Raw genomic sequence first — 13214 nt, forward strand, 5'->3', positions numbered from 1 at the left:
TAACGCAATATTGAACCATCGAATGCTATTTTCCCATTCCCTTTATGGAGGGATCGCCCGACGGCCGTCGACAACCCTCTTGTAATCAAAGCAGGTGATTCCTAGAAGGGCGTCTAATAGACAAGTTATATCTCTCATTATCATATGCATTATTCAAATCGGTGCTAAACTGATAGTTTGTCAAACGGACAAGTCCATGGATGACTGCCGCGGACTCAAATCCCAGATAATTAAGCCCTAAGCCTAACATAATAATTACCAACTAATGCGTGCAAAAATTTGTATTATTATTATTATTATGCAGGCTAGTCCACGAGTAATCATGAGCCTGAAACAATTTTTTAAGCAACCAACATTACATTTCATAGATAACGTGGATAGTAAAATATTTGCTTTCAATTAATTAAACATATCTGTGTTAAAATATCTGCAAAAGCCGGTCAGTACCTGGGGCCTCGTGACCCAGTGGTATAAGCGCCACTTTCGACGGGGGAGTCGGGGGTTCGAACCCGGATCAGGTGTAAAAAATTTTCTATGAGAAAAAGTGTAGAAAAGGTAAGGAAACAACACGTAAACAAAAATAAGAGATTGAGAGAACACATAGACGTATAAAAGTAAAGCGGAGCATAAAACTGAGAGAAATAAGAAAATAATGCGGTAAAAATGTAAAAGTACGTAAAGACGCCAAATTGTAAACGTACTTTTTGTTTTGAGAGAAAAAGAGATGAACGTAAAGGTGAAATATAACTTTAAACTTTAGTTGACTTATACGCCCGGTATCTCTTGATGAAATCTGGTAAAAAATTAGAAAATTAAATTGAAAAAAGTGGAAAAAAAATGCTTTCTCGAGCTAATTCGCCGACTTTTGAAGTGAAATTATTTGCGTTTTAGGTGAATTATTGCAATTATTTACTTTATAATGTTGATTTATTTAAAAAGTTTATGTTAAAATATCTGCAAAACACGGTCAGTACTTGGGGCCTCGTGGCCCAGTGGTATAAGCGCCACTTTCGACGGGGGAGTCGGGGGTTCGAACCCGGATCAGATGTAACAATTTTTCTATGAGAAAAAGTGTAGAAAAGGTAAGCAAACAACACGTAAACAAAAATAAGAAATTGAGAGAACACATAGACGTATAAACATAAAGCAGAGCATAAAACTGAGAGAAATAATAAAATAATGCGACAAAAATGTAAAAGTACGTAAAGGCGCCAAATTGTAAACGTACTTTTTGTTTTGAGAGAAAAAGAAACGAACGTAAGGGTGAAATATAACTTCAAACTTTATTTGAATCCTTAGATGACTTACTTCTTAAATTATAAAAATAATAATCAAAAATATTTATGTGTAAAAAATTTTTTCTACTTCGGTTTCGTACTGAGGTCATTACGATACGCTATTTGCGTTGGTTGCTTCAAAAATTTTTTAGACTTATTATTACTCGTGTACCATCCTGTATTATTGTACAAAACTGTTCGACAGTCTGAAGATTTTTTTTAAATGTAGTTAATATCCCTAATTTTTTTCAGTCAGTATTAGTTATGCCAGAAGACAAAATACTAATACTATCAAAACAAGTTGTTCACCCTGTGTAGATGTCGTTTTTGAACAGCCTACCTATTGGTACATATTTTTTTGACACTCTTGTTCTCTTCCTGCCACTTGCATCTCGGCTGTCTCAATTAATTTGGAAGGCAAATGTAAAATTTATTTCTTCATCGTCTCACCGCCGGCTATAAATTACCGGAATAAATTACAGCATTCGATCTACCGAAAAAGTCCGATCAACAGGCATGTACTTGGCCAGATTAAAGCACAAATCATTAATTATCCAAATATTGACTTTGGCCAAGGTGCACTTTTGGAAAGCGCGCGCGTGCTAATTAAAATAGGAAGTCGTCCGAACAAATCGACCGAATTAAGCCAAAAGCGGCACCCGGAAGCGAAGAGAAACCGATTCTTTTTCGTATTAATTATCTTCAGCTGCAAATCGGTTCGCGGGTGGACGGCGGCCGCACGTGGCCCCCTTATTTCAATCATGCTTGACGGCTATGCAAAATCGTCGTTAAACATGATTTAATCCCGACTTCGGTTATCAAAGCGAAAAAAACGCGAAATTAAAATCGCATACCGCATATGCGAGCCGAAGTGCATCTGCACGGAGGCATGTGCGAGGGCACCAGAGGCGTACCAAAACAAAAAAATCAGGATTTTATAATCGAAAAATGACTCGTGGGAGTATGTCAATGAGCGATTGACTGACATAAAACCTCGCCGATTTGCCCGAATTCCCACCTCACCACCTGCCCACAGTAAGGGCCTCTAATTGAAAATTTATTAATCGCATCAATTGCATCGAATTCATTACGCCACTTATCCTTTATAGCCAATAACAATAATTTAAGCAATAAACCCTTCACGTAGACATTTATCACAAACCTTCTTAAAGCACGCATACTAATTTTAACAGTATTTATCAGATACTTCGGCCATAAATTGTGCACTGGCCTCATTCTTCTTCTCGCAATTAACTCCAGAGATAATTTACATAAAAATTGCGGTCCCCAGGCGAGAACAACGAATTTCGAACGCGATCAATCTATTACGACCGTTTTGGGCACCCCTTCATCAAGAGGGTGGAAAATTTAAATAAAACAACCGGTCGGAAGAGTTTTTCTACTAACCGCAAAGTGACCAAAATCAAAATTCATTAGATAAACATCGCCAGGTATAAAACGGACGGTAATTATTTGGACCCGAGGTTTTAACAGCAAATCTGGGGTTATTGCCTGTTATTAAATAATAAGCACGCAGCTGGTCCTTCCTCGAATTTTTTCGTGAGTGGAATGTCCAAATAACCGAAAAGAGACCGCTTCCGGAATAAAGTTAATTATTTTATGTCAACATTAAAATATTTCCAAAATTGAAATGCCACCTACTATAAAGATGGAATTATTGATCGTAGCCCAATTAATTTACCAAATAGAAAATATTTGACATGGTATCTAACGAAAAGTGTGATACTTATCTAATCAAATTATTACCAGAGACGCACGATTTTCGGAAAAAAATTGTAAATCTTAAGTAAACAGGTAGGTAATGCAGTAAAAAATAAAAAACTGAAGTGTCTAGTAAGTTTTTAATCTATATTCGAATCTCCATAATAAAAAAAAGATATCCACCAATTAATTTGTCGTAAACAAAGTTATTGCAAATAGAAAATTAGATTCGATACAAATTAACGTGGAACATCGACAAGGATGTTCCAGGAAAAATCGGCTAATTTTCATTTTATAAGCAAGAAATTTTTGTCGTACCTAAGACTCTCAATAAGTTGCTGGCAATATTTTTTGTGTTTTTAAAACATTCTGTATTTATAGGAATCCTATTGTCCAAATGAATTGAAATTTTGCATACTTACGTAATCTGCGAACAATAGTCGTGTGTAATAAATTACTTCCTATGTGACTACCTGTCGTGAAAATTTTAGCAAACCCATTTCCCCTCCTCAAAAAAAACCGAAATATAATTGAATGATGAAAACACGAACAGTTTGTCTTTATAAGTTGCAATTTTAGTTAAAGACATTTTTGGTTCTTTAGTTTTTTTTTTTAAAGAAAATTCATAGTATGTATTGTCTTCGATAATCTTTTACGTCCCGTTCTTTGTGCTATTTATTTGTGCCGATTTTGTCTGCCGAGAGCTTTTATTTGGCTGTGGTTGCGTCTGTCACCAAATTTTATAATCCAAAATTGGATAAATTGCTCATCACGTGCAAAATTTAATCAGCGGTCCGAATTTGGCCGTGGAATATCAATTATGACGGTGCTTCAGATACACCTTTGCAGCTCGCATCTGCATGTAATCGCCGTTGGAATATCACTGATTTTATCTGATATAAATGAATTATCGAGTCGAGTTTCGAGCACAATCGAGCGGAAGCGGTGGTCAACGCGTTTCCTCTTTCCATTACGTAATGGAACGAGGCCGGGGGCAGAAACGGTTTTTGAAAAATCTTCGGAAATTCGATGAGTGTCGGCGGAAGCTCTAAAAATGTTAATTATTATCGCGGGTAATCGGATAGGGGAGATTATATCAGTGTCGCGTGTACCGACAGGCTTCGGGACTAAATATCCTCGAAGAAAATGGGAAATGTCTGTTTGCTTTTTTCCAATAAATGAAACCCAATTAATTTGAACAAACACGAAAACGTCGAAATAAAGAGCTGATTAATCATTGCTTTATCTGATAAAAGACGGCCCCTGGCGAGTTGGATAAATAAATGTTTACTTGAATATGAACGATTAGCTCTCAAGTGGCCACGACACTCGTTTACCTGTCTCTATAAATTAAAAAGATTGCATGAGAGGTTGAGACAATTTCATTATGGCTCGTATCGAACACGCTAGACCCAAATTCAATTCTACGAGACTTTCAAGGGCACACCTGTCATTACTACAATGTTTCCCCGGTAGAGAACGCAATTAATCCAGTCGTTAACTCCATACCATATTACCAAAATTTTACGACTTTAGAAAATATGGCATTAAATTGGATTTAAGATTAAGGGATAATTGGGTAGATACCGGTCACAGTGCGTTAAGCACTTATTAATATTATGGAAATTAAATAACCATGTCATAAAATTGTCCTGATGTACGATTTTACAAGTTAATAAAAACAAACTTAAATTATTTAACGTCAGGTGTCAACGACATATACGGCATCTAATTAAAGATAAAAATTATTTTGCGTATCTCGACCAAAAAAACTTAATTTCCATGCAAATTGTGACCGGTCAGGAGCAAAATTTGTATGTGACTCGGGTAGGAAGTGAATTGAGAAACCACAGCTGACTAAATAACATGTTATAATATCAGATCTTACAGTAAATAACTCACTATAAGGATGGCACTTGGAACTGAACGTTGAACTCCAAGCAAATCGTGCCTTTGAAAATTAGATATACATTTAATAGATACATTTTAGTACTAAAATCGTGAAATCTTATATTTTGTACGATATTGCATTAGATAACTAGACGTGTCGTGAGATCGTAACCAGCAACCAGAGAAAAAGTCACTAAACTCCTAATTACTAAAGCCATGGGGTGATTACAGCATAAGTAAAAATTAATAATACCGCAACATTCCACTTAACCTATTGTTTCACACTAATAAAAAAATATTTTGTACTTTTGCTCTCACCAAAACTACAACTCAAATAGTACGATTTGACATCAAAATTAGTAACACGTTAAAAATATTCAGTAAGCGAGATCCACTTCGTCCATGATGAAATCAGTGGCGTAGCCGGAATCCATACTGAACGGACTGCAAACAGAACGAGTTAGCCGGGCGTCAAACCCGCTTACAGAAAACTCACTTTACGGCGCGACAAGTAAAGAAAACGATACGCTTTAGTCGCTTATTGTAGAAAAAATAATTAAAACTCCAGAGACAGCCGTCTTCCCCGAAAGGATCCGAGGCTAAATCGGGATTGTAAGAATAGATGTCGCAATCTTCGAGGGATATCTCGTCGTTGATTGCGGCCCACAGAGAGGCCCCCAGACCGCGGTACTGGTCTCCTGCAGTGGCGATCAAGTTCGAATCGATTGCGTTCTCGACCCACTGGCGCGAGGGCTCCTTGCTGAACTCGTGGCTCTGGAAACATGGCTCATTATCACTCCAATAGATAACGCCACCCGTAATTAATTCTCAGCGTTCAACTTTAAAGCATCCTTAACAAAATAACTCTAATAAGCTTTAGAATAAACTTAAGGCCTGTTGCAAGCAAAAATTACAGAGTTTCAAGCATAAAGTTTTAAGGTTTACAGAGCCGCTGAATTCACTGGAACAAAGCGCATTGCTCTACGACTTTTTGTTTTTGAGTTATGAATTTTTTTGTTGAATAAAATTTTCGACTATAGAAAATGCCTATCTTAATTTTTAACAAAAAATTTAAAAATGTTAGATCTCGTTAAAAGTTGGTGTAATACAGAAAATGAGCCGCTGAATTCAATGGAACAAACCGTATTGCTCTACGACTTTTTGTTTTTGAGTTATTAATTTTTAGCAAAAAATTTTAAAATGTTAGATCTCGTTAAAAGCTGGTATAACACAGAAAATGAGCCGCTGAATTCAACGGAACAAACCTGTAAACATGTAATTTTCTACCTTTTAATAAAATCTCTCAAAATCTGATCAAAGATTGTTTTTTTTTTCACATATCATCTTAGTAAAAAAATAGCTCAAATACTACTCAATGTTTTACATATTTCTACAAGGCCAGTAATAATAACAATACTTATTTCGATATGACCTTAATCTTAAATTTTGGAAAAATGAGCCTCTCAACATTTTTAATTAGTTAATGATTAAAGTATAAAGATTAAGGATTTTCAAAAATCAAATAGTTAAACTTGCTAAGGCTGGATTTTAGATAAACGCCCGATAAGTTATTTGCGTTTATTTGTTTCAAGAATGTATTTTTCGAAACTTATCCCCGAGATAAAGGTATCGGGCGATTATAAAAGCATCAAAGAATAGAAAAAATGGTGTTGACTGTTGGGTGGGGACTTGGCGGGCCTGAAATAGAGTGGGCCGACCTTCAGGTCGTACCTTGACGTCCATGAAGTCGTAGTCGGGGAAGGCCGAGTTGAGGGTTGCGATGAGGTAGAAGAGAGTCTTGCGACTGATTGTGTCGCAAAGCGGGCCCTCTTCGTCGCCTGAGACGCTACGGCTGTACTGCGAATGGCCGGGGGAGACGCCCTCGGGGGGCGACAGGGCTTGCAAGTCGTTGGGGTGCACCCCCTCGGGGTTGAACCGCTTGTAGAGGGCCTTGTCAGCCCCTGCCATCTTGCAGGAGTAGCTCTCGATGCGGCCGATGATTTGGCTGTCTCCGGTCTGGATCGACAGGAGGTTGTTGATGGCTTCAAATCTTGTACTCTCGAGCAGTTTCATTTTGTACTTTTTGGACTTGATATGTTTATTTGGGTAATAACGGACTTAAAGCACTGGCGGAAAAGTTTTTGAACATTGCGGTCGGGTGTATGAATATGCCTTTTCTCTTGGAGTGGCGGAGACACGACGGGACCAAAGTACGCTTCACCGACTTGCTCAACAGATAGTTTGGGCACATTACACTTATTAGAAATTAAAAAAGAAAAAGTGTTTTGGGGCAGAGTCAATTCGAATTGGAAAAAACTCAAATGTTTCACTGGGCGAGTCCACTTTGTTTGTTTATGACAGTCCGAGATTCTGGAAATTTCGCCTTTGCTAGAGTTCGGAATACGAAGAGTGGTACATTTTACGAACGAGCACAACTAACGCAACACCCGAATCAAACTTTTTACAAAATTTACTACAGTTTTTCACGAAAAAACACTGTTTTTCACTCTGACATAAATCGAGCTTGTACACAAATGAATGTCAAGCGGACGATGCCAACCTAACGGACGCAAAATTAGAAACTGGCAAGCGGACGCACACAATTAGAATTACAAAACGACTTTCGTCGACGATTGTTCTTGTTTTTACACCAAAAGAACACGAAAGTGCACACAACTGTGCCAAAAACTTAACCGGCAGATGATTTTTTATGCACCCAAGGAAAATCGGCGAGTTGGCGACCCTGGCCCATCGCTTGCCTTTGTGAGCTCTTATTTACACCAACATGACCCCTAAGGTCACACAGAGGCGTAACAAAATCGAAAATTGCAAAATTGTAAACTCTGACTCCTATTATTGCAACATTATAGGAAAATATCACGCGAATTACTTGTTTTTCATCAGTAGTAGGGGTTGTTATGATAGATACGTGTTTAGTCTGCGGTTTGCCCGCAAATTTATTTATTTATTTATTTATTTTCAAAAAAAAAACTCAATTTTGGATTTATTGAATTTTTTTTTAGAAGTATGAATTATAATTTTTAATTTTTTGTTAAAGTGGGACGCCGCTGGCAATTGAACAATCCACCTTGATTAATTAGGGCAAGAGCATCGAAAATAACTGTTATTTGAGTATGCTTAATTAAGATAATTAATTCGCTCAACAGTTAATATACTTTTTTTATTTAAATTCACACGAATTTCCAGGTGCACTATAATGAATTGCATAATAAAAATAGATACAGAAATTGTTATCGCTTGGAAGCTGGATTCCTTTCATAATAAATATTTATAATCAGTTATGTAATGAAATGAAAACAAAAATATGTACAAAGTGATTACAAAATTATTATGTAAAACATTAAATTTTTTTCTATGATATGACTGTTTGCATTTTAGAAAAATGGTATGTACAAAAAAAATCATTCTGTAAAAACAATGCATTGCATATTTGTAGACCATGCACATCGATAATTATTCAATAATAAAGGTTGTTATCATTAAATGTGTTTTATTTATTTTTAGAACAATCAACATTGAATTCCTCAGACTGAAGAAATTAATATCGTGGTTTTGACCTTTGATTAATGATAATACCTATCAGGTACTACCTTAGGTATATGCAGAAAATTCGACTTATTTATTAAAGATGAAAAATTTCAAAAAATATAAGATTTTAAGAAATGATACTATAAGTATCTAAATACAAAATAAAATAAAATTTAAATTTAAAAATAGGATTGATTTTTTTAAACTCTTAAATAAATCATCCAAAAATATTACAAAATCCTGTAGCTATCCAATAGATCCTCTATAGTCTTACACTCTTACATAAAACCGAACTATTTTTACTGCTGCGATGCATCTGAAGCCGAAAAGCTGAAAGCTACGATGAAAAAAGTCCATCTCCATCGCTCCTCAGTTTATCATAGGCCGTGTTTATTTTTAATGTTATTTAGTAAACAGAAAATTGAGAAACAATTTGACAACCGGACGTAGCCGAACTATCCATTTACTAAATTTAACCCAAGCATCGGGACGTCGAGCGTCGTTTCTCTCCGTTCCCAACGTCACGAACGTAAACTCTCAAAATACACTCGAAAACTCGGCGATCAAGAAACTCAATTAAAGAAACTTTTCCGCAATTTAAGACAACGCGATCGGTAAGTCGGGTGTGCCATTCTAACACCAGTCCAAATTTGATATAATTACTTTCGATCCGAATAAAACGCTTTGCCTCGATTGATGACTAACACGTGGCTTTCGTAATGTGATATTTCCTCATTTGTTGTGGTAGCGAGAAGAATTGCCACCAAACATGTGATTATAACAATACTATGAGCCTCAATCACCAAGATTCAGAGATCGGACAAAGTCCTGGCTGTGATCCAAAAACTAGCAAAAGAAACAGCGGTTTATTTGCTTTCTTGAAATGGTTTAAACCCTCGACTTCTCGCGAATCCATAGACACTCAAAATTCCAGCAGTTGTGAGAGCTTGAATTCGATACAAAGCAGCGGAACAGTCGCCTCCTTTTCCTACGTCCCTCCGAATGACTACACGAATAAAGTGAGCGAAAAGTGCATCGTCCCAGGGCCTGAGACGGACACCTACAGAGCAAGACTCAAACAAAGGGACAAGAGGCGCGAAAACGACAAAAACACCACTTTGCGCAAAAAATACAACTTATTTTTCAACCGCGAGACGCTACTCAAGCCGGCCACAAAAGACGAAGAAGACGAAAATTCCAAAAGCCTCCCCCTGATGACGCGCCCCTCTATGGAAGAAGAGGAAAAAGCGCACCGGAGAACGAACAGTGAGTCATCCAAAACGAAAAAAGCGGGGGCTTACCTCCACGTCAAGGGCAAACGGCGAGCCCCCCAGCCCCCCACCACCCCCAACACCTCCACCATGAGCCTCCGCAGGAAGAAGCGACTGGCTCCTCCGCCCCCCAGTCTGGAAAAAATCAAAAATACCCCAGAGTCGGAAATCATTTTCAACGATTCGTTAAAATTAGACCACGGCATTCTAAAACCGGCTAAAGAGACAGCTTCGGAGACAAAATCGAGCGTGTGTGAGACCCCCGTCTCACCTAGACCTTGGTACAAGAGGACCTCGAGCACCAAAGCCGAAGAAAAGCGCAAATCGGGGATGAGCTTCCTGACGAACATCAGTGAACTCGACCGCGAAGCGTCCGAAATAGTCCGAAAAGAGCACCAAAAAAACGGAAACGACTTGCAGGAAATACCGCAGTTCATGCGACCAAAAGAAGAAGCAAAAATAAACACGGATAGCTGGGCGTCCCCGAAAAGGCGCTCCGCTAAGGATCTCATCGCCAAGTTCAATGCCATCACCAGCGTGACCAAAGCCACAGTGTTTGGAGTCGCCCAGAACCAGAAGAAGGATTATTTCGGCCGCAGGACGAGTCTCCTCACTGAAGAGCGCAAACAGGAGAGTCTCCTCGAAAACCACAAGAAGCGAATCGAGCAAATCGACCGGAAAGTCAACCCTTTGATGAAGTCCGAAAGTGCTAGTGCCATTAAACCCAAGCCGGAAACGCCAAAAGTCGACCGAAAAAATTGGAACTGTCCCAAATGTTCGATCGAGAATGACTACTGGAGGATCATTTGCCACGTCTGCTCGACCATCAAGCCCTATTTCGATGACTTTTCCGCAACGAAACCCGAAGAAAAACCTCCCGAAAAAACACCAGAGAAAGCGTTCGAACGGGCCAAGACCCAAATCGGGTTCTCGGCCCTTGCGTCCTACAACCTCAAGAAGAAAATCGAAAAGTCGGTCTCACTCGATGAGGACAAAGTTGACAAAAATGAAGAACGGGAAAAACTGAAGAAAATGTTGATCGAAATGAAAAACTCACTCCCGAAACGCAAGTCAAACATTTTAATGAAGCAGAACAGTCGGCAGAGTGTCATAGAAGAGAACCCGGAACAAGACGAAAAAACTGAAGATAACAAGTCACAGGACGAAAAAGTTGTGGAAATCGTAATTGGGACCACTGAGACAATCTACGAGAATATCAAAGTGAAGAAGAGTGAGACCCCAAAACCGGTCAAAATATCGGTTTCGGCTCAAACGAATGCCGTCAAGCTTGAGAAAACGAGCGATCTCGAAACACCAAAGTCGATTTTACGTGAGGCAGAACCAAAAGTTAAAGAGATGCCGAAAGAACAAGAGAAAAAATCTGAGGTGTCCAAACAAGCCACACCGCCGCAACCAGACAGAAAAAACAACCTGGAGTTGCCCAAACCCGCCCCAAAAATGGAACAGGAGAAAAAAACTAATTTCGAACTAATGAGACCCAAAGACTTTGAGAATATCTACAGCGACCCTAATGGGCAATCCCCGGCCCGGATTTACGCCAATTTGGCCCGAAACGACGAACTTTCGCTGTTTTTCAACATGCCGAAGCGCCTGACCGAGCTGAAAAATAATCTACAGGGCGACAAAAACACCGACACTATTGAAATCAACCGACTTTTGAAGCGGCTGGAAACCTCGATAGCTAAGGGAGAATTGACTGAAGCGGCGATATATGCCAAAGAATTGGCCCAATTGAAGGTGAATTGTTCGGTGGTGAGGCAAAAACCGGTGAATCCCAATGGCAAAAAGCAAGGATTCAGGTAAGTTTCGTTTTTGGTGTAATCTTTATGAGAGATTTTTTTATAGTATTGAAATGTTTGTGGAGGATAAAATCTCGCATCGCGGGCCTTTCCCGCTTGAAGTCACTGAAAATCAAACAGTGGCCGAGTTGAAATCGCAGGTGGAGAAAGAATTTGAGATTCCAGTGAACGTCCAGAGGTGGATTTTGGGCAAGGAGTTGGCCACTGACGATAACTCGACTCTGAAGGATCATAAAATTACAACAGAGAGGTGTCCTGTGTTTTTGTATCTTGTGGCCCCTGGTAATTGATGATTTCTCACTAAACAAGTGTATTAATTGTGCTTTTTAGACGCGAAAACGGGCGCCGAAAGTAAAATTGGCAAGAGTGAGGAGGTGCCAAGTACGTCCAAGGAGAAAGTTGCCGTGAATCGGATTCCGAAAATCGTTGATGTTATTCCAAAAATCGTCCAAGAGAAGAAAAGTCTAGTCGAACCTACCACAAGTCAAACGGGGAATGAAGACCCCAAGTTGGCGCAACCGGAAGACGACTTGGAAGATTACGACTCGAAAACGCTCAAACCGGGGGAGTGGGAGTGCCATTTGTGCACGCTTCTGAACCCAATTTCGAGCAACATATGCGCCGTTTGTGCCACCGTGAGGCAGAAAGACTTGTCCCCTGTGAAGCGCTCTTCGAAGAAAAAGCTTCCCCAGCCCCAAACCGACCAAACCTACCTCCAGTTAGTCAATTTAGATAATAAGGATTTGGTCGAAAACCGCGATCCTTTCGAATGCCTTGTCTGTTTCATGGAAATCGCACCCGGTGACGGTGTGACGTTACGAGAGTGTTTGCACCAGTTTTGCAAATTTTGTTTAGCTCACACTGTAGAATATACCGAAGATGCGGAAGTGAAGTGTCCCTACAGGGACGAGCAGTACTCCTGCAATATCGCTCTGCAGGATCGCGAAATCAAAGCTTTGGTCACACCGAAAATCTACGAACACTACCTTGCCAAATCGGTGGCTGAGGCTGAAAACAAAATCGGGAAAAGCTTCCACTGCAAAACCCCCGACTGTAAGGGTTGGTGCATTTTTGAAGACAATGTGAACGAGTTTCGGTGTCCCGTTTGCAGGAAAATCAATTGTCTGACGTGTCAGGTGAGTGTTCGGTTTGTTTGGTGTACAAATATTTGAGTGTGTTTCAGGCAATTCATTCCGGGTTGAATTGTAAGCAATATCAGGAAAAAATGACTGAGGAATCTGAAGTCGATGAAGACGCTCGCAGGACTAAAGAAATGGTCAATGAAATGGTGAAGAATGGTGAAGCTTTAACTTGTCCAACTTGCCAAGTGATATTAATGAAAAAATGGGGCTGTGATTGGGTCAGATGTTCGATGTGTAAAACTGAGATTTGTTGGGTGACTCGGGGGCCGCGCTGGGGGCCCGGAGGGAAAGGGGACACCTCAGGGGGGTGCCAGTGCGGGGTCAATGGAATCAAGTGCCATCCAAAGTGTAGTTATTGCCACTAAATCGTTTCCTTCGAGCATTTGTAATAATTAAGCAAGTAATGTTTCTAGCGTTTTTAATGAAGTACTTATAGATATAATATAAGTAGGAATTGACTGATGCCTGACAAACTGCCTTGTATAACATTATAAATAAATAATGTAAAAAAGCTATCTTTCTAATTATTGTTGTTCCATAAGT

At 39.3% G+C, this 13214-nt stretch overlaps 2 protein-coding genes across 2 annotated transcripts; one reads left to right on the plus strand and one right to left on the minus strand.

Annotated features, from left to right (window-relative positions):
* Positions 1 to 4853: 4853 nt before the first annotated feature.
* Positions 4854 to 7617, minus strand: Maf1. Its single transcript, XM_969285.5, has 3 exons — positions 6621 to 7617; positions 5386 to 5663; positions 4854 to 5333 (listed from the first exon to the last, which is right to left on the minus strand). Exons 1-3 carry the CDS (start codon positions 6960 to 6962, stop codon positions 5267 to 5269), a joined length of 687 nt encoding a protein of 228 aa, XP_974378.3. The 5' UTR covers positions 6963 to 7617; the 3' UTR covers positions 4854 to 5266.
* A 1300-nt stretch (positions 7618 to 8917) lies between these two features.
* On the plus strand, positions 8918 to 13185 carry LOC663202 (uncharacterized). Its single transcript, XM_015980634.2, has 5 exons — positions 8918 to 9052; positions 9187 to 11529; positions 11576 to 11811; positions 11860 to 12665; positions 12713 to 13185. Exons 2-5 carry the CDS (start codon positions 9227 to 9229, stop codon positions 13034 to 13036), a joined length of 3669 nt encoding a protein of 1222 aa, XP_015836120.2. The 5' UTR covers positions 8918 to 9052; positions 9187 to 9226; the 3' UTR covers positions 13037 to 13185.
* Positions 13186 to 13214: the final 29 nt, after the last annotated feature.

This window comes from Tribolium castaneum, chromosome 5, assembly GCF_031307605.1.
Source record: "Tribolium castaneum strain GA2 chromosome 5, icTriCast1.1, whole genome shotgun sequence".
NCBI classification, from domain to species: Eukaryota; Metazoa; Arthropoda; class Insecta; order Coleoptera; family Tenebrionidae; genus Tribolium; species Tribolium castaneum.